Source organism: Caenorhabditis remanei, chromosome IV (assembly GCF_010183535.1).
Source record: "Caenorhabditis remanei strain PX506 chromosome IV, whole genome shotgun sequence".
Taxonomy (NCBI): Eukaryota; Metazoa; Nematoda; class Chromadorea; order Rhabditida; family Rhabditidae; genus Caenorhabditis; species Caenorhabditis remanei.
In genome coordinates, this window is record NC_071331.1 from 5,708,922 (window position 1) to 5,727,772 (window position 18,851).

General features: G+C 39.3%; 5 protein-coding genes across 5 annotated transcripts; 1 reads left to right on the top strand and 4 right to left on the bottom strand.

Moving 5' to 3' along the window:
- Nucleotides 1–963: 963 nt before the first annotated feature.
- GCK72_012519 (uncharacterized protein) lies at nt 964–1,713 on the bottom strand (the record flags this gene model as incomplete). The annotated part of the gene is made up of 4 exons (XM_003089913.2): nt 964–1,063; nt 1,108–1,448; nt 1,495–1,622; nt 1,668–1,713. The coding sequence occupies 4 exons, from the start codon at nt 1,711–1,713 to the stop codon at nt 964–966; spliced, it is 615 nt and encodes a 204-aa protein (XP_003089961.2).
- A 1,378-nt stretch (nt 1,714–3,091) lies between these two features.
- On the bottom strand, nt 3,092–3,893 carry GCK72_012520 (uncharacterized protein; the record flags this gene model as incomplete). The annotated part of the gene is made up of 4 exons (XM_003089912.2): nt 3,092–3,239; nt 3,290–3,639; nt 3,685–3,806; nt 3,854–3,893. 4 exons carry the CDS (start codon nt 3,891–3,893, stop codon nt 3,092–3,094), a joined length of 660 nt encoding a protein of 219 aa, XP_003089960.2.
- Nucleotides 3,894–4,155: 262 nt separating this feature from the next.
- On the top strand, nt 4,156–4,932 carry GCK72_012521 (uncharacterized protein; the record flags this gene model as incomplete). Its single annotated transcript, XM_003089911.2, has 3 exons — nt 4,156–4,383; nt 4,430–4,773; nt 4,818–4,932. The coding sequence occupies 3 exons, from the start codon at nt 4,156–4,158 to the stop codon at nt 4,930–4,932; spliced, it is 687 nt and encodes a 228-aa protein (XP_003089959.2).
- A 1,537-nt stretch (nt 4,933–6,469) lies between these two features.
- On the bottom strand, nt 6,470–6,727 carry GCK72_012522 (uncharacterized protein; the record flags this gene model as incomplete). The annotated part of the gene is made up of 1 exon (XM_003091146.2): nt 6,470–6,727. The coding sequence occupies one exon, from the start codon at nt 6,725–6,727 to the stop codon at nt 6,470–6,472; it is 258 nt and encodes an 85-aa protein (XP_003091194.1).
- Nucleotides 6,728–7,274: 547 nt separating this feature from the next.
- Nucleotides 7,275–7,898, bottom strand: GCK72_012523 (uncharacterized protein; the record flags this gene model as incomplete). Its single annotated transcript, XM_053729184.1, has 3 exons — nt 7,275–7,476; nt 7,522–7,691; nt 7,836–7,898. The coding sequence occupies 3 exons, from the start codon at nt 7,896–7,898 to the stop codon at nt 7,275–7,277; spliced, it is 435 nt and encodes a 144-aa protein (XP_053583956.1).
- Between the last annotated feature and the right edge of the window lie 10,953 nt (nt 7,899–18,851).

An 18,851-nucleotide genomic window follows, 5' to 3' on the forward strand; every position in this document is an offset into this window, starting at 1 on the left:
CCCTTTTGAAGAGAGTTTCTGCCTTTTTTAGAGTTGTTGTTTTTACCACGAGAGAAGTGGGTTTTTACCGCGAATCCTTCTAGGAAGCGCTGGTATGAACTCGCTGAGAGCTCTTAGTAAGAAACCGCGAGAATTCTCTACAGAGAATTCCACCGCAGTAGCTTTCTAATCAGTTACCTCGTTCCCCCATTATCTCTGTGCTTTGATGTAAGAGCTCGATCAGTTAAAGGTTTTAATGCCGACACCTCGTGTCATGCTTTTCCCTTAATAAACTGGTTGTTGAATAAACCGCGTAACAGTACATCGGGTCCTGCCTTCCACTGAACCACCTGAATTAGCAGGAAACCACCGAGACGTGTGACACCCTCGACGGCTAATAACCGGCGGCCTTCTATCCTTAGAAGGGGTGGCCACAAAACACCCTAATAAAATCAGTAAAACTGTCTAGTATTGTTTTTAGCATTTTGAATTTACTGACGGATACACTGATCTGGATCAATCACTTTATAGAAAGTTTGGTTTTCTCTCAGGAACAGGATCGTAAGTTGTTGTCGCTTTCACTTTTAGTCGTGCACAAATGGTCCAGCAAATCACAAAGACATATTTCAGTCCATCAACTGTAATGGAAGACTGCCTGATTGTATGTAGAACATATTCTATTTATACATATGGCCACATCCTCAACGACGTTCGTTGTACTTCATGCGTGGACGGATCTGGCGTGGTTTGTGGATATCAGCTTGTCTAAACAACACATCTCAAGAAACTATTTTGAATAGTGGAACTAATGTTTATGTTTTGCTTTAAAAATATGTTTTACTAAATGAAGAAGCCATTCCAGTTGAAACTACCCTCTTCTTTGAAATAAATATGTATCAGTGAAAAAATTGCTATAAAGAAATGGAAAAAAACAAGTTTCTATAAAAACCAATTCATTTCAAATCATTCACAAATAATCAAGGATCACTGATTAGTCGCTTTACACAATCCATTGCGAGTATGCTTTCCAGAACAGCGAGTTCCAGGTTTTCCATAGAAAGTGACGTCCGGTTTGAAACTGTCTCTGAAATTACTTTTTTTTAAATCTTAAATCTATGAGCGTCTTACTTCGGTCCGAAAATACACCATCCTCTAACAGTCGATCGTTTGACATCGGTGAAGATAGCAGCGGGGGACCAAACTTTGTGAACGCAAAGACTAGTGAAATGGTAGCATCCAACTTTGTTGGCATTTGGTTGAAGAACCGCAAAAAACATGTCTCCGTTTCCAAAGTATCTTTTGAGTCCTTTAGTATCATTTCTATGAAGTGCAGTGTATTCAATGAAGTCATTTTCAATTTGTTTCTTGCGAAGAGCATAATTGGGTTCATTCTCAAGCCGATTGATAGACTCCTCGTCGTGACAAGAATTGTACTGACTAGCTTCTTTCTCCAGCTCCATGTCGTAAGTCTAAAATAAATCGGATTTTAGAAGTCCAAAGCTTATCACTCCTCACCAACTCATTCATGTTGCTGACTTGTGCTGCTTCGGCATACTTTGCACGGAACTCGTTGAGCTCTCCGAGCACTTGTTGGCGGAGATCTTCACTGCGTTTCACGACTCGAGACGAGAAGGCGCTTTGGGCTGAAAGGACATGGACTTGCACGGTGCCAAGCTGTCGGAACTAACCACAGAAGAGGAGGACGACGGTCGAGAGACCCAGGGAGACATGCATGTTGATTGTTTAATCAAACTGATCGATTCAGCGAATTCACTCGCCTTTTATGGGAAAATTTTGAGATCTTATCAGTTTTCAGATGTTATCAAAGGTCAAATAAAAAATTTAACATTGTTGATAACATCGTGGAACTGATAAGATCGAGATGTTATCAAAAGATGCAATAAAAACTGGAGCATGTTTTCAACTGATAAGATCACAAGTTTTTTTTGGAATTTTAGGAAATTTATCAGATTTATGAGTCTCACAAAATCTTTGTGTTGCATGAAAAAGCAGTTACTGAAACAGGAACAGTTGTTGATGACTCTGTGAATTTACTGATTTTGAATTACCGTAAAAACTGTATTAGAGCGACACCTTTAATAGAACGACATCCATCTATATTCAGAATTCATGAATATGATTATCCCAGTGTATTCTCTTGATTCTGATTAGAAGCAGCGTGAATAGAAAAAACCTCTAGATCAACAAATAGAACTTTCAAAAAAGTTTTTTTTCCCGTTTAACTTTAATGAAATTCTGAAACTACAAAAATTTTCTGAGAGGCGGGTGAAAAATAGAGCGACATGTTGCTCTAATACAGTTTTTATGGCATTAGATTTGTGTTTCATAGTCCAGTCTACGAAAACTCGAAATTTTTTTTCTGGAAAAAAATAACGTGACGCGTACTTCAATAGAACGCATACTTCCTGAAGATTTTCAATTTTTTTGTTTATTAATTTACAGTTTTAACTCCACACAAGTAAAAACAGAAACTTTTGAACTACTGTTACTCCGGATAAATTAAAACTTAATTTCAACTGAATCTGGAAAACCAGTATATGAAACTGAGATAATATTTCGAGAACTCGCGTTGACAAAAGTTAAATCGAATACAGCGCGTGAAAAACAGTAAGCAATGTTTGAAGTGACTTTGTGAGAGAGTTGAAGCGTTTATTAAATGTGTTGGTGCAAGATGCAGTTGACAAGTGCGCCCCAAAGATAGCATTACAAGTTCAGAAAAATGGGGTTGAAAACGAAAAAACAAAGTAATTCACTCCAATCTATTCTCAAACAATTCAATTTCAATAATTTGTCGCATCGGACAATCCACGGACCGTTTGCTCTCCGTGGCAATTGGATCCCGGTTCTCCATAAAAAAAGTTGCCCGTTGTGATTCAAGCCAACGATTTGAAAGTTTGTCATGAAAGCAGAACGAGTATAGACTAACAGGATGAGTAGGTGTATACCATTCGAGTATACCATCGTTTTTACCGGAATACTGAGTAGTGGAGCATGTATACATATCTGTCAAAACCTCTTCTGAAAAATTGACCAAAAAATGTAGAGAACAATTTCTATAAAAACCAATTCATTTCAATTCTTTCACAAATAATCAAGTTTTAGTGCTATTCATAGCTAGGGTCATAGTTTCATTGCTTTTTGTCTTGTTAGTTACTTTACACAATCCACGGTTAGTAACCTCTCCAGAACAGTGAGATCCAGGTTTTCCATAGAAAGGGTCGTCCGGGGTGAAATGGTCTCTGGAATCACTTTTTTTTTAATCTGAAATCTGATAGTGAGAGTGTCTTACTTTGGTCTGAAAATACACAATACTCTAACAGTCGAACGTTTGACGTTGGTGAAAATAGCAGCACGGGACGAGATTTTGAGAACGCAATAACTGCGGAGAAAGGAGCATCCCACTTTTTCAACTTTTGGATGAAGAACCGAACGAAACAAATCTTCGTTTCCAAAAAAGTTGTTGAGTCCTTCAGTATCATTTCTATGAAGTGCAGTGTATTCAACAAAGTCTTCTTCCAATGGGTTTTTGTAACAGGCATAATGGGCTTCACGATCAAGCCGTTCGAGAGTGCTCTCGTCAAAACATGAATCGTTTTGCTTCAGAAATCTAGCTACTTTCGCCAGCTCCTTGTCGTACGTCTAAAATTAATTAGGTTCTTAAATTCAAAGCTTATCACTACTAACCAAATGATTCATATTGCTGACTTGTGCTGCTTCGGCATACTTTGCACGGAACTCGTTGAGCTCTCTGAGCCATTCGTGGTAGATAGGTTTCAAGTGGTATCGAGGCAAGCTGGCGCTTTGGGCTGGAAGTAGAATGGTTTGCCACTGTGTCAAGTGGTCGGAATCTTACCACAAAGACCCCAAATGAGGAAAGCTAGGAGGACTCTCATATTGACAGTTCGAACTGATTGATTTTCCAAAATTTCTCTCCTTATATGAGAAATTTTTGAGATCTTATCAGTTGAAAACTTGCTCCAGTTTTTATTTTATCTTTTGATAAAATCTCGATCTTATCAGCTCCACGATGTTATCAACAGTGCTATGTTTTTTAGTCGACCTTTAGATAACATCTGAAAACTGATAAGATCTCGAAAATTTCCCATAAAAGGCGAGTGAATTCGCTGAATCGATCAGTTTGATTAAACAATCAACATGCATGTCTCCCTGGGTCTCTCGACCGTCGTCCTCCTCTTCTGTGGTAAGTTCCGACCGCTTGGCACCGTGCCAAATGTTACACTTCCAGCTCAAAGCTTGTCCTCCCAGCCTGTCTCGATTCTAAGTCTGACAAACAGCGGTGAGCTCCATCAAATGATCAGCCAAGTCGGCTATTTCCGTGAATACTATGCCAAAGCGGCTCAAGTCAGCAATATGAATGAGTTGGTGAGTAGTGATGAGCATCGGACTTCAAAAATCCGATTTATTTTAGATCTACGACTACCAGCTGGAGAAAGAAGCTAGGAAATACAATTCTTGTCATCTCGACCAGGACACTTGGAAACGGCTTGAACGTGAACCCCATTATTACCTCTACAAGGAACAATTGGAAAATGACTTTGTTGAATACGCTGCACTTCATAGAAATGATACTAAAGGAATCAAAGGATACTTTGGAAACGAAGATATGTTTTCTGCGGTTCTTCATCCAAAAGTAGAAAAACTTGGATGCCACTATTTCTTCAGTCTCTGCGTTCACAAGATCTGGTCCCGCGCTGATGTTTTCACCGATGTCAAGCGATCGACTGTTAGAGGATTGTGTATTTTCGGACCAAAGTAAGACGCTCTCAGATTTCAGAATATTAGAAATGTGATTTCAGAAACCGTTTCACACCGAACGCCACTCTCTATGGGAAACCTGGATCTCGCTGTTCTGGAAAGCCTACTAGCGGTGGATTGTGCAATGTGCCTAGGGAAAATTATTATTATTTTTGAATGAATTGAAATAAATTGGTTCTTATAGAAGATTGTTTAGACAACTTGGAATTCCAATTGAACTTCGTATTCAGGTTCTCGTCTACCAGACCAGCTTGCCAGATATATGTATGTATGTATCTTTGTATACAGTATACTCTGATAACCTGCGATACTGTATACTCATCGGTTGTATTACTTGGTGTTTCAGTGAACACAATTATATAGTTTCGAGGTATACTGTACATCTGCTCATCATAGTTGATCGAATTCTATATTGAGTTTTCAGGTAGCCTTTATTAACTCCGCCCATAGCATATTGCAATCTGGAGATGTCAGTCTTCTAGATACTCCGTCATTCTATTATTTTGTCGTGTTCATTGATAGTCCAATTTTCCAAATCAATCGTAACCCTTGTCTCTTCCCATTACTTTAAAAAAACACTTGTTTTCAGAAATGTATCCACCACCTTCCAAGATTACTGTCAGTCTGTGTGATCCAGAAATTTGGAGGCAAATTCACTCACTGGGTAATGAGATCCCAGTAAAACCCATTGGGAGGCAAGTTTTGATGATTGTCCTTGAATAATTCAAAAATTTACAGATTAATATTTCCGCTATTAAACTACAATGTCAGTGGACTTGATCCAGAAGGCGTATACACTATGGGTATAAAACTCCGTCGAGTCAATACAAAAGCTTTCGAGTTTAAAAAGAATAAAATTCCAAATAAATGGAGAGAAACTGGACAGTCTGTGGAACACTTTCCTTTGGAGAGTAATGAGAGAGAATTGTGGGTGGTATCTGATCGATTCTTTGTAGTTTGTAGTCAGGGGGATACTCGACGCTTTGTACTCTGATATCTGGGGAAGACCACCCAAGAAGAAAATATGGGCCATCACAACTACGCGCGTAATTGATTATTTTGGTCGAAACAGCTGTTTTGTATGTATTTTATACAAATTTGCCATTTTTGACCATTTTTGTTCATTTTTGCTTAAAATTTGAATATTCAAGTACTTTATAATTTAAAGTCTGATCTTACGATAGATAAAGTTGGAAGAGGTGGCCGAATTCTGATGGCCTAACTTTTGCAAATAGCCGGAGACTGTAATTCCAACGACTTGTTTGTTTTTTGTTTATTTTTGAATTAATTATCAATTAATTATTGTTTTAACTAATTAGTTCTTTATCGCTAATTAGTATTTCATTAATTATTTCAGTAATTAGAAAAGTAAATTCCGGAAGTTTGACACGTGAACATTATCATCTTGTCACGTGAACAGCTGGTAGACTCAATTCATTTTTGTTTTGATTGCGCTAATGCATTTTTGTTTTCTTTTCGGATGACGTCACATATGTGTCGCGCAAAGAATATGCTAACAAGAGTTCTATTCAACAACCATTTTATTTGGAAAAAGGAAATTCAAATCAAAGATATAAATGTGTGAGGGCTGTGATACAGGCATGAATCTCTCGTCGAAAAAACCAAAAGTGTACAATTGTGAAGAATACTGTAGAAAATTAGCAAGTTTGACATATTTTTGAGAAATTAAGCATTATCCGGACGCAACATGATATTTGGAATGAGCATCTTTGTAAATCTTGACAGTTCCAATAAGAGTCATTGTTTTGAAGGCATCTTCCAATAGCGGTAGCATGTTTGGATGAGAGACATATTGAGGAAGAGGGGTGTAGATAGGAGTTTGGTTCATAACCGTAGGTTGAGGAGCCTGTTGATTGGGAATATCCGGTTCTGGAATTTGGGGTTCCAGGGAGCCGGGTGGAAGGGGCACTTCTTCTGGCTGGTCAAACATGTTAAAATGACAGCGGAGAAAATTTTTGAGAATGGAAGGGCTTGAATATTTTGCTTTCACAGGATTTTAGGTGGTTTTTGACCCACTTTACCACAAATTCATCATTTTTGGCCAAATTTCTGGAAAATGGACTTCTGATTCCCTTGTTGCCATGTTTTCTTGTTTTTCTAAGTAGAAAATAAATACAATGATAGCCGCACACATTGGAGAGAAGGCCTTGAATTGGGAACTGAATCACTTTCGTCCATTTGACACAATTTTTCGTAAAAAAGTCCAAAAACTCGGTTTGAGGGTCACAACCACTACTATCGAAGAAATATCCATAATTACGATCGTCAATCTACAAAGCAACCCAATGTTCACCTTCTTCGGTACTTGGTGCTGTATTCCAAATAAACGAACAAGGTCTCCTTGAAATGATGGGATGGTGGTCACTCGGAAAAACACCACCAAAACTTTCTCTAGTTTGTCGGCATGTGCTTAGAAATTTCTCTAGTTGGATAGTGGAAAGAGACATTTTGTGACAACAGTTTATTGAAAGAAAAAGTTAGAAAAGACAGATACGGATCCAAATTGCTTCAACCGGATACAAACGACCTACTGAATCACGCAAAAGTGGAGAATTGGGTTGATTTAGAGATATTTCGTATTTTTCTTCAAAATAGCGTTGAACACACACAAATCGTCTTTTAGCCGGTGGTTTAGGAATGATCATATTCACAAAATAATGATTTCTTGGGGTAGCGTCTCTGAAAATACTACTTTTATAGAATATTGTGCAATTTTCAACTTACAGACTAAGTTCCGACGTAAGATCGACAGACAGGCCATTACAACCATTCCACATTTTAAGAATATTCAAGTCGAGGAGGTGATAATTCATGGTACGTGTTTGATTGGGAGTAGAAAATGCAAGACGTCCAAACTTTTCCATTAGATGATTTGCCAAGTTCACATCGACACACTGAAAATTTGCAAAAGTTGTATATTTTCCGCCCAAAAACAACATAACAACATCACCCCCTTATTGAAAGCATGCCAAAGGGTCACAACAAGTGACCTGGAGGCAAAGCGTATTCAATATGCTTATACTTAAAATTGCACTTACCCCAACAGCTGGTGGCACATAGTCGGTGGGAATAACAATTGGACGATTTGTTCCCGGAAGCATGATACGACCACCCACCGTGTCACAACAAACGAAATGAACTTAACGAGGACCAGTCACGACCACATTTCTGAACCCATCGACTTCATAAGATGCATCAAATTGTGACAAAACTATCGCATTTAGGCCACCTTTGGGTGTTTTTTGCGAAAAACGCATTTTCAGCTGTGTACTTCCACTTTTTTGAAGTTCCCAAGCATTTGAAGTATCAATTGGAGAAATGTTAAAAACAAAGAAAGTATAGCCTGTTCGGAACATTTTGTAGGAAATCTTGGGACACGACTTGTTTGAAACACAACCAAGTTCTTCGTACATTCGGGTGAACGCTTCGGCATAGTTTTTGTTCGAAAAGTCACAGTTGATAGGTTGAGGAGGGTACATAACACCTCCCGCGTCAAGTTGAATTTCCGAAACATGGTAGTGGTCAAAATTGAGAGAATCTTTTGTGACAGAATTTTCCGGGTTGAGCAAGCCAATGATAACGCGTCTTGGAATTATATCGTGATAAATGGTGTTGAATGGCAAATCTAGACGCCCTTCAGGAATTGAAATAATTTTGACTTTGGAAATAGTGAAAGGGTACAAGGCGGGTGTTGTTCTAAGACGATTTTCCAAAGCTATGGCAGCTGATGAAACTACATCGATAGCCCGCATGTGAAGTTTCAAGTCAGAAATTTCCAATTGGGCTTTAGTGGCCTTTGCAGCTTCAAGACAAAATTCGTCAGAGTTCCGATAGAATGTCAATGTAATATTCACATGAGGAACCAATAGTTTTTCTGTTTGGAATACTTCCAAAAGTACAGGAGCGCACACATCCAGTTCTTTTGTAGAAGTGAGAATTCGCCCATCTTGAGATCCGTCAGGATCACACCAGCCAGCAGCGGTCAACAATCCTCCTTTTGTGTCCCCATTTTCTCCGAATAGTGTATGTATATAACTCTTATAGTCATAGTTATTTGAATCATATACTATCACATTGTTGAAAAACAGTTTCACTTGGTTGAAGAAGGTTGCACCAATAAAATTTGTGTGGGAAATAACGTTTGCGTCCGCACCATTTGTAGTGGCTTCAACATTTTTCAGAGAAAGTTTGAAACTCACATAAGTCTTGTTGAGTTGGAAGAAGTGAGCACTGTCATGAACATTAAAAGTATAGGAAGTTCCGGAATCAACTGGATTTGTCGGGGTATAAGTCATCCATTGTCCTTTGTTGAATGCGACCTGACTAGGTGGGGTATCAAAAATACAAAGATTTGAAGGAGCACTCGGTGCGCTTTTGTTACTCATCAATTTGGCCATTTTCCAAAAATATCAGTTTTCCTCGAAGATGATTTTGGCAGAGATCGTTTTTTGGTGTTTGTTCGTTTTCTTGCCACTTTCGAAGATTTTCGCTTTCTTCCTCCCTTTTTCACTTTTCGCGTCTTTTTGATACTTTTGCGGGTATGACGAATATTTTTTCTCTTTATACGTCCACCAGACTGTTCCAACTTGTTGATTGCACGATTGACAAGAGAATTATAAGAATCAGAAGCGTTTTTAGACAAAGACTGTTTGAAAGAATCACCAGCCACTACGTCGTTTGCAACACGAAGTGATGAATCCATAACTTCACGACCCATGGAGACTCCTATTCGTTTTAGCAAGGGAACAGCGGAAATGAAGAGTTTTCCGAGTAATTGAGAGAAAGGGCCGTTTCCACGTTGGTAAAGACTTCCGGCACGAAATCTACCAGAACCGGTCTGATCGAGGTCATTTTCAAAGAAATGGACCCAATCAACAGAATTGTCAGGATCAAAGTAAATAAGCATTTGTAAACTCGAGAATTGCAGAAATTATACGGTCTCACGTTTGTTTCAACCATCAAAAGATGAACTGATAGGACGAAAGTGAAGAACGATCACAATCTTCCCAGAGTTAAATGGAATGAAATGATTACGATCGTTTTTGATTTGAATGCCAATCTGGTTCATCTCTTTGCAACGTACAGGCACATATAGTGGGGTTATGAACGATTGTTCAACATTTCCCACGTTTTGCGAACTTATGCTGATAATCTTCAAAAGTGGTACTTTCATGTGACTAACAGTCTGGGGCTCCACTAATCCTTCAGAATAGATATACATCAAGTCGGAACCAGAAAACATTGAATATTGTCCATGTTTAGGGAATTTGTCACAAATTTTATCAATTCCCAGGAAATAACTGAGACGATCCGAAAACTCCACTTTTGAGACCTTTTCCGTTTTTTCACACGTCACTCTCTTGAATGTTTGATCATAGGTAAATAGAAAGGTATCAGATTTTGAGGCATTTGTTAGAGTTTTCAAAGATTTGTTCAGTGTTTGATTCAAAATATCGATAAGTTCGTAAGGTGATGTAAAAGAACAATTTGGAACTTTGCACTTGACAACCTTCTTTTCGTACCAAACCAAGAACTCATTTTCGTAATTTCCATTTGATTCCAAGTTTTTTGATATCAAATCATGTGATGTCGGATAAATTATGGAAGTCAAAGCAACTTCATAAGGTTTGTTGAAATTGATAGAAGATGGAAGACTTGTCTTGAAATTGGAAATTGTAGACTCGATTTGAGCATTACTGACCAAAGTGATATAAAAGTCAGTCATTCTTTGATTTTTGGGTTAGGTAGCAAATATCCGATACAAGAACCAAGAATAATTAGCCACTGTTGGTGTTGGGGGTAGTCAAGAGTACAAATTTTATATAAAGCAACAAGAGTGACAATGTAAATTATTAACACTTGTGACACAAATACAAGCAATGCTTTGGAACAATGAGTGTTTCCACAAGACCACTTCGGCCCGTCCATAAATGAAAAATGAACGAGTAGGGAAAAGAAAAAGGCAAAAAACAGAAAAAATTCCAAATTCTTCAATATTTTTCAAAATATCACTAAACATCTGGTTTTCTGTACAAAACCATCTCTTCTTCATACCATATACCATCTACTTCGTTTTCCTCCACATCTGCCAAAATGTAAACAGGAATGTCGTATTCGATAATTTTGACAACTTTGAACACTTCACTAGTCCATTTTGCCCTTGTACCTTTCGCAAAGGGAGAATTTTCCAAAAGTACTCTGACGGGATCACCAACTTTATACTTTGGAGAACGAGATTGAACAGTACCGTATAGACGATTCCAAATCTTTTGTGAATTATTGCTTGTGACTTTATTGGGACTTGTTCCAATTGAGTCCATATACGTATCGTTCAAACCTTCAACAATATCACTTAATACTCTTGTCCACTCAAAGCTATCTGTAGCCGTAAACCACTTTTCCAACTTGTTCTTTATTCTCATAATTGCATTTTCAGCATAACATGCCTTCACATTTGTATTTTTCGGGTTCATGTGGCAAATTCCTAGTGATCGAACAAATTTTTGAAATGTTTTCCCCATAAATTCGGTACCTGAAATAAAAATAGCAAATTTCAATAGTTTTCAAAATACTCTTACCTTTATCAGTATATAAACGTGCGGGAATTCTCCAACTGGAATGCAAAATGTCTTCATAAGCCGTAGTGACAGTTGAACATTCTTTGTTCTTTAGAGGTCGCGCAAATACATACCGACTAAAAACATCAACAACCACCAGTATGTAACAAAATCCCTTGTTATATCTTTTGAGAGTGGGTAACATTGCGAGATCGGCCATATGGTGACTGTCAGGTCCTGTGGCCACCCAAGGATTGTGTTGAATATGTCTCGCTTTTGGAAAGTGTCGAGTGTAAGCATTGTTTGTATGAAGATAGGCAACAACTTCTTTTCGAGTAATTCGACGATCAACTTTTCTGGCAGCTGCGAGTAAATTTGAAACACCACGGAAACCTTTTTTCGGATCATTATATAACTTCTCCAATAATTTTGTATTTAGTGTCTCCATGCTTTAACAGAAAAACTTCTTACACTGGAACGGGTTGGGTACTTGCGTCGCGGATTGAGAATGAATTTCTCAGGAAATCCTGATTGTTTGAGGGCTTGAGTTAAAAGAGGAAAGTTGGGACAAGCACCGGGAAGAGGAGTAATGTTCGAAAAATCATTCAGAATACGGTTTAGAGTGAAAGTTGGAATTTTTGTGTCATTCACATATAAAACCGATGAAGTGTCCTGAAATCGAAAAATTTGTGGATTTGTTTCCAAATGTTCTAGTAATTCCGCTTTTGCCTCGGATCCACTAATTGGTTTTGGAGATCTTGGTGTTCTTGAACCTGTTGACGTTCTTATAGTTATAGGTATTTTTGGAGTTATCGGTGTGGCTGGAAGAAATACATCATTTAGCATTTCTTCCTCCTTTTCTTCTTCAACACCTGCTGTCTCAACACTTGGCAAATTTTGCGGAAAAGAGGGGGTTTCTTCACTTTGAGGTAACATAGGTGTATGTTTGGTCTTTTTTCGATCATCTTCTTCAATTTCGTTATTATTCAACCTTTTGTTCACAATATTGGTCAAATGACTTTTAATGTGTGCAAGTTTGACATCACTTTCCATGGGAGTATTGAGTAAATTGCCAATAGGATCAACTTCTTTCCGATTTGCGATTAAATCTGCATGTTCTTCGATCGAAAGCAAGACATATTTACCGTAGGACATGTTCGAGAATACTAGATGCAGCAGAAATCAAAACGGGTAATAGAATAGTGAGGGGACTACCACCAGATTGAATGAGAAATTCACGAGTTTCGTCAATGTCCCGGATATTGGACAAATGTCTCAAAGATTCAGAGTAAGGTTTCAACTTTTGGACTGAACGAGGGGAAATCTTGATTGTACCGTTTATTATGTTGAAAACGAGTTCCACAAGACAAATCAGCACATTATCCGGAATATCTTTCAATTCCGAGATTCTATCACTTTCTGACAAATTTGAAGACAAAGCGAGAATTTTGTGAAAAGTGTCCAAATCCCATTGGGAACAGTTATTTTGGGATGAAGACATGTGTTATTCTGCCAGGAAGAATATTGTCACGATATCGAATCTCGTCTGGACAATTTTTGTGAAGATCGATAAGTAAATACGTGTAAGGTTGACTTGTAGCGTCGTTATAAATGGCCAAGAAAGTGTTACAAGCACCAGGCATAAGTTGAGATCCTAAACACCGCACACTTGACTTGTCCGCGTTGTTTTTGAACAAAATGATATAACTTGCCTGAAGACGAAGGTTTCTGATAACTTTTGAGTAAAAAATAGTGTGAAGTAAGAAAATAACAGTCATATCGTAGTGGTGGGCCAAAACCGAAACAAGTCGTTCCATTCCAGAGTTTTGATCTATTTTGGTCATTAAATCGTCTATAACCACCAATACTTGATCTTTTTTGTATTTCTTCAATTCTTCCAAGTTCGGCAATCCTTCCCGTAACATGATATCAGGTCGATTCTTCATCGAGTCGGGTACGCTTTCAAAAGTATCGTAATACCAAAAGCAAATTTTGCTGTCCACATCAAAAATAGTGTTCCGCTTCTCCACAATTTGACGAGCCAAAGTGCTTTTTCCTTGGCCACTGGGACCGACAATCAGAATAGTACTCTGCCAAGACAGTTTAACCATGTTGAATGAATTATTTTTGCGTCTTTATCACCATTTCCAAGTTTCGAATATAACAAGAAAATGGCCCATCTTTGTATTTTTTATCGAAATTGTCATTTTTGTCAAGAAATTATATTTTTCGTCAAGAAATTATACTTTTTGTCAAGAGATTATACTTTCCGTAACATTTTCGAAGTTACGGACAACTTTTCTCTAGTTGGCAAGATTCCAACATGATGTCATCGGCGACACGAGAGAGAGAAATGTTTTGTTTGTCCTCCCCTCTTTCCCATATAACAACATAACCACCAAGAAAAGCAAGTCGGAGGGTCACAACAAGTGACCTGGAGATGAAGCGAAAGCCAAAGGCTCAACCTTCCCTTCACCACTCCTCACCGGAGCGGCTCATTGGTCAGGTTCTGAAAAGGAGTTTGTGTTGTGAGAGATTCCATTCCAAAGTCTTGGGAATTTCCATGCAATGTGAATGTTGAAATAACCTCTAAAAGTTGGCACGATGCCAACTCCTACCGGAACTTTTGGTGTGCTCTGTGATGACTCATCCCATTTGTCCTTGACAAACAGACGTTTGGGTGGTATAAATAGCGCCACATTGCAGAGTTTCCCTCATTCTTAATCATTTTTGGACACCAGTGATGTCCTATCTCTATTTTCTGATTTTTTTCTGAGTGTTGAAACAGCGCCTCACCTTATACTGGATGGCACAAAACTAATATTCATGGAACATAATGGCGTACGACTGCTGGATTCTATGAAGTTTTTAACGATGAGTCTTGCAGCTATGGGAAAGCATTTGAAATTGACTCAGTCAAAGGGTGAGTGATAATTCTTCTAACGGAGGCAAAATGTAATTTTCCAGAGATTTTCCTGTTTTGTTCATAAAACCTGAACACATATTTATCGAAATCAACGAGAAATTATTTCAAGATAAGAATGAAACGCTTCGCCGACTCGTTCGAGAAAGTCACCCAAGTTATGAAGGAGATGACGAAGAACTGAAAATTCAACTGAAAAGTGAGTTTACATATACAAGACGAGGAAAGTTACTTATTAATTTACATATTGCAGGACAACTGAATATGCTCATCCCAACTTCTAGTGAGAATGAAACGGAAGACGATTCGGAACAATCAAAACGAAAAAAGAATTGAAACAAGACAAGGACAACAAGAAAAAGTACAACCGATATAGAAGAAGTTTGTTGAAGAATGAAGTCCGGGAAGGCTACATTGATGTTTTCGAAGAAACCACTTGCATTCAGAAAAACCAATTGTCTTGGATGTAAAACCATCTGTTTCAAAAACCAGCTCGGTTGTCAGTCAGAAATATCTCGCATGGTTCAGTCAAAAAGAAGCAGTTCAAGTTAACATTATTGATCGACACCTTTGAATATTGTTGTACTTAAATTGTTTGAAATAAAACATATATTTTTGAAACCAACTTCCTCTAGATAACAAGCGAGCTGGAGTAGAAGTGCTAGCAAATTGCCTAACCTTCCCTTCACCACTCCTCACCGGAGCGGCTCATTGGTCAGGTTCTGAAAAGGTGATTATGTTGTGAGAGATAGTTGACCACAAAAACCAAGTGCGGGAAATGACCTCTCTCTTCCCCCTTTTTCCCGCAGGTCTCCTTTTTCCCCCACTCCCCCTCCCTTCTTCCTCCCTTATGTTTTCCCCGCATAGTACCCATTCCCCACCAAAAAGACAAGTTTATAATAATTTATTATTCAAAGTATCCAAAGGGAAGGGTTGAACCATCGGGTAATAATCGGCGTTTATTAAAAGTATAACGGAACTGCTTGAGGGTGTTCCGACTATACACACTGTGGTTTTTGTCTCGGACCATTGTGTGTTGTGGAAGAAGGAGAGACGTCCTCGAATCCTCCTTTCCCAGCACCTCATCAACCATTCCCTTCATTTTTTCAAAGTTTAGCTTTTTGGCGACTTCCGAATTGATGGTTATGCCCTTTGCCTTGATTGCCACCTTCTCCTCGCCATTTGCCAATTGTTCCTTGTAAGAATACGTTTTGGGCCCAAGACTGACGAATTCTTTCATGGTCCCTTTGAGTTCGTTCGTCAGTTGACCAAGATAAGATCCCATCTTATCTTCCAAGGGATTCTGTGCACCATGCGGGAGTTTGAAGATGATCGAGTCCGTGTCTGAAAATAAAATTATAAAATTTGTGTTAATACTTGAAAATTTTTACCTGTATAGACAATGTTGTCTGGGCCAACGGATTCCATCAGACTATAGAGACGGAGTCTTGCATATGCGGTGACATATGCTGCCAGATGAACAGCACTGGTTTTCAAACTTGAGAGAGTTTCTTCTCTTTGCCGGTATTGAACAATCAGCACATCGTTTACCGGCCTCACATCCAGAAGATCCAGGGCAGTGTTGTGGACAATCTGCCAAAATTTTCCTGGATCCAGGATGATCTCTGTATTGACTCGGTCGGCTCGCTGTGCGAATTTTCCCCACTGAAAACACATTTTTTATAAAGTTTCAATATTGAAATACTTACCAATGCATTGAGTAACAGTTTGGCGACTGCTCTCATGCCGGCATTCCCTTCAAAGAGACTTTCGATCAGTTCAATGTTTTCCTTCTCCATGTAGCCCCGGCAGAATTCCAATTTTTCTGCATCGGTGACCACATCGGAGGGCCATCCACTGCTATACTGAAAAATTTTCAAAAGTACGAAAAATTATTTCCTCGAAAAAACTTACAATCTTCGCCTTCATCATCGTATCAATATAAGAAGTGAAAAGGCCACCTTTTCCACTGGCATCATTCTTGACCCACTTCTCATACTTGATTCCGTGGTACACCTCGACGATCTTGTATCCGAGGGTCAATGCCTTTTTCAGCTCCACGGTGGTGAAGGTTCCGGTGAAGGACCGTTCTTCGTCGGAATGTGTGCATTTCTCCTGATTTCCTTCCTTTGCGCACACTAAAATTAAGTGAAAATTTGTGAAAATGGAAAGAAAAACTCACATTTGCAAAGGAAAAACATTAGTCTTCCAGAGACTTTTCCAGCGATGACTGGAAGCCTCAAATCCCTCGGAGCCTGCAGCTTGCAGCTCATGAAACCTTCAAAGGGAATTCCATCAGGAGAAACGATCGGGAGGGCGAACGTGCTTCTTTGAACATTTTCCGGCGCTCCAATCGGAAAAGCTTCGTGCTTCATGACGGTGGGGTACAGACTGACCACGTCTACATAGTACCCCGTACCGTCCTTGCAGTCCACATACACGCGGAAGACTTCTGTACGGCCTCCAACAAGGGCACGTTGACACTGAAGCACATCGACGGCTTCGTAGCTGTCAAAGAAGTCAGCCATTTCACGATTGGACCGAAGTTCAGCCTTCACATCACATTCATATACGACACGGACAGGACATTTTCCGGATTCTTTCAGAGCTTTGATTCTCTCCTCATCCGCATTCCAAATGTCCCGGGCACTCTTCTCGCCAATAACCGACTCTTCCGAATATGTACAAGTATGGCCATGATAGTAGCACCCCTGAATTTAAAAATACTCAACTGAAATGTAAAGAAAAACTCACAAAAAATTCAATTATTTGTCCGTCAGGGTACTTCTCACATGGCGGAATATAGCCATCCACTCGATGATTTCCAATTTTTTCTTCACCATATGTTGTGGACATATTCACTTGTACTTTCTCGGATTCACAAATCCACGCCAAGAATTTTTGACTCAGGATGGAATTGTTCATGGAGACGGAAGGTTTGGCATCCAACACAATTGGCATTTTCGGGTCCAGATGGTTTCGGCGGAAGACGAGGGCAGCAGCTGATGCGGCAGTCGTGGTCTCCTGAAGAGATTCAGAGTGTGAGAGTGAAAGAACGTACCCCCACTATAGAGAAATAGACGAAAAAGTTACCTCGAAGAGACACACATTCGTCATTTTTTCAAATGCCGTCTCGAACTGGGTCATTGAGACTGCTAAAATGTAGACATCATTATAGCAGTATCTCAGCAACTCGTCATAAAAGTTGAACACTTTTCCATCGGCCCTTTCCTTCTCGAGGAAACTTTCCAATTGTTTCCTGTGCTCTGCGGTCTTGTTTTCCAGAGCATAATACTTATTCTCCGGAATTGGTCCATTGTATTGGAAATTCTCCTTCCGAATGAAATGGACTGGAAAGTCCCCCTTCAACGAATCCACCTTGAAGGTCTTCCCCACCATCGATAGACTCATGGTGAGGTATTTCAACGAGTCAACGAGTCGCACTCCATTGTATTCCAGGTAGACCAATTTGGTCCCATCCAGACAAACAGTAGGGGCGGCTTTGTTGCTCGCAATCAGAGCCTCCAAGATGAACTGACCATCGAAGCTAAAAAATTCAGAATAACATTAATTTCAAGACTAAAATTACCCAGAAGCATTGTGCGCCACAAATGTGAAGCCTCGATGTTGGTCTCCAAACATCCATTCGGTGAATTGCGCCCCGACGTCGATGCCTTCGTCCTTAATCTCATCGATGACTTTCAGACGACCGTCCGGAGAACAGTTCGAGCATTTTGAGTCTTCACCCTCCTCAGTAGTCTTCGGAATGTCACTCGAGCATTTGGGACAACATTTGACACAAGTGAAGAGAGTTGGAATCTGCCTTTTTGTGGTCTCACAAACACGGGTCTAAAAATACAACTATAATTTTTTAAATTATTATTGAAAAAAGTACCTCAACATCAAAAAATCCACGCTTCCGAGTCAACTTCTTTTCGTTTTTGATGGAAGGCATCATTGTGCAAGTATGGCCGGCTTGCTTCTTCTCTTGACATCTGTGGCAATAAGACTCTCCGCATTCGTGTTTTCCAGTCGTCTTGTTGGTATAATAAGACTTTGAACATTTGTGACAAAATTTTGTAAAGTCACAACGACTTTTTCCACCATTCGGACCTGAATATGAAGAGTTTAATCACATCCCAATACCCAGAAACTAACCTTTCTGCAGATGATTCTTGTAGCATGTCTCTGTCTCAAAAGTCACGCAACAGGCTGGGCATCTTTTTGCAACATCGTCGTCAGTTTTTGGAGGACAGTTGGGTTTCCCGCAAAGTCGGTGAAGGAGGCGGCAAGCATAGTGGGAGTCAGCAGTCCTACTTCTTGATAAACACAAAAAACAGTAGTACGAAGTTTTGAGTAGAGTGGATACACTCCTCAATCCACAATAATGCCCATCAGCTAGATATAACACAATCTGCTTTCCTTTTCCAACATAGGGACCAGAATAATAAGGAAGAGTGGAGTTTTTGACAAAGACAATCAGTTGAAGCTGACCCGCAAAACATTTTTCTTGGAACACAGAACAATCAACACTATCGAAGTCGTACATTTTGGTGATTCCCGCTTTCTGAGAA